At 74.4% G+C, this 1,110-nt stretch overlaps 1 protein-coding gene across 1 annotated transcript in view; it reads left to right on the top strand.

Annotated features, from left to right (window-relative positions):
• Window positions 1–1,110, top strand: part of ATXN7L2 (ataxin 7 like 2) — a 4,571-nt gene that overhangs the window by 742 nt on the left and 2,719 nt on the right. The window contains exon 5 of the mRNA XM_026036071.1: window positions 19–351. Within this exon, the coding sequence (XP_025891856.1) occupies window positions 19–351 (333 nt within the window). The remainder of the gene's footprint in view (window positions 1–18; window positions 352–1,110) is intronic.

Raw genomic sequence — 1,110 nt, 5'->3', positions numbered from 1 at the left:
GACAACCTCTGGTGAGCACCCGAGCCCAGCCGCGGCGGGGGGCCCGGCCCCCCGGCACCCGCTCAGCTTCGCCCCTTCCCTCCGCAGCCTCTTCGTGCCCGTGGTGAACCTGGAGAAGATTCCCAGCCTTCCCAAGGCGGACGGGCACGGTGTCAAAGTGCCCCCCAAAGCGTCGCCTGCGCCGCCATCCTGCAGCTCCAGAGAGCTTTCCCCAGGGAAACCCTCCTCATCCTCCTTGTCCTCCTCCGCGGCTGCCCTCGGCCCCAAAGAGCCGGCGGCGGCGGTGCCGCCGGAGAGGGAGCCGGGCGCCCCCGAGCCGCCCGCCAAGTGCCACAAGAAGCTGGCGCGTGAGTCCCGTTCCGGGCGCGGGGAGGACGGAGGAGGCGGCGGCGGGGGGCGGCGCGCCAGGTCACCTCGGCAGCTCCCAGGTGCGAGAGGCGCGCGGAGCAGCGGCGCCGGCCGCCCGCCCGCGGCGCTGACGCCCGCTCCGTTCACCCAGCAGGTCTAGGGCCGCCGCCCGCGGGGCTGCAGAGCCCGAAGACCCGCAGGCGGCTCAGGAGCTGCGAGCCCCCCGCGCCATGAGCAAGAGCGTGAGCCAGGGTTGCCACCCAGAAAGGGGATGCGGACGGATGCGGCGGTGCTTGCAGGCCCTCAGGCTACCGTGAGCGACGCCAGAGCAGAACTTAGGCAGACGCTGGGACCGGGGGGGTCTCGCCCGGCCGGAGCGGTGGCGCGGGGAAGGGGCGAGGGGAGATTGCAGCCCCCCGGCCCCGCTAGGAGGAGGGACAGGCGCAGCGGGGACACGGCGGCACCGGGAATTCGGCAGCCAGCGTGCGGCTCTGGGGGGACGATTCCCTTCGGCCTCGTGCTCCGAGCACTGATCCGGGTTCACGGCCGCCCCGTGCCCCGGCCAGGGTGGGTTGGGGCTGGTTTGACACTGTCCGGCAGCCCTATCCCGCCAAGCCTCTGTCCGTCCCTGCCCCGGGACAGCCCTCCCCTGGGCAGCCCGGTGAGGCCGTGCCCACTGCCGCAGCGRGCGCAGGAGCCCCCGGCAGCGCCTTGCAGGGACGGATGGAGGCGGCACAGAGCCCAGCGAGCCCCCGAGCGGCC

Source organism: Nothoprocta perdicaria, unplaced genomic scaffold, assembly GCF_003342845.1.
Source record: "Nothoprocta perdicaria isolate Ctin4 unplaced genomic scaffold, notPer1 scaffold_170, whole genome shotgun sequence".
In the NCBI taxonomy this organism is placed as follows: domain Eukaryota; kingdom Metazoa; phylum Chordata; class Aves; order Tinamiformes; family Tinamidae; genus Nothoprocta; species Nothoprocta perdicaria.
Note: the sequence above shows the minus strand (reverse complement) of the source record. Positions and strands in the feature narration are given on the sequence as shown.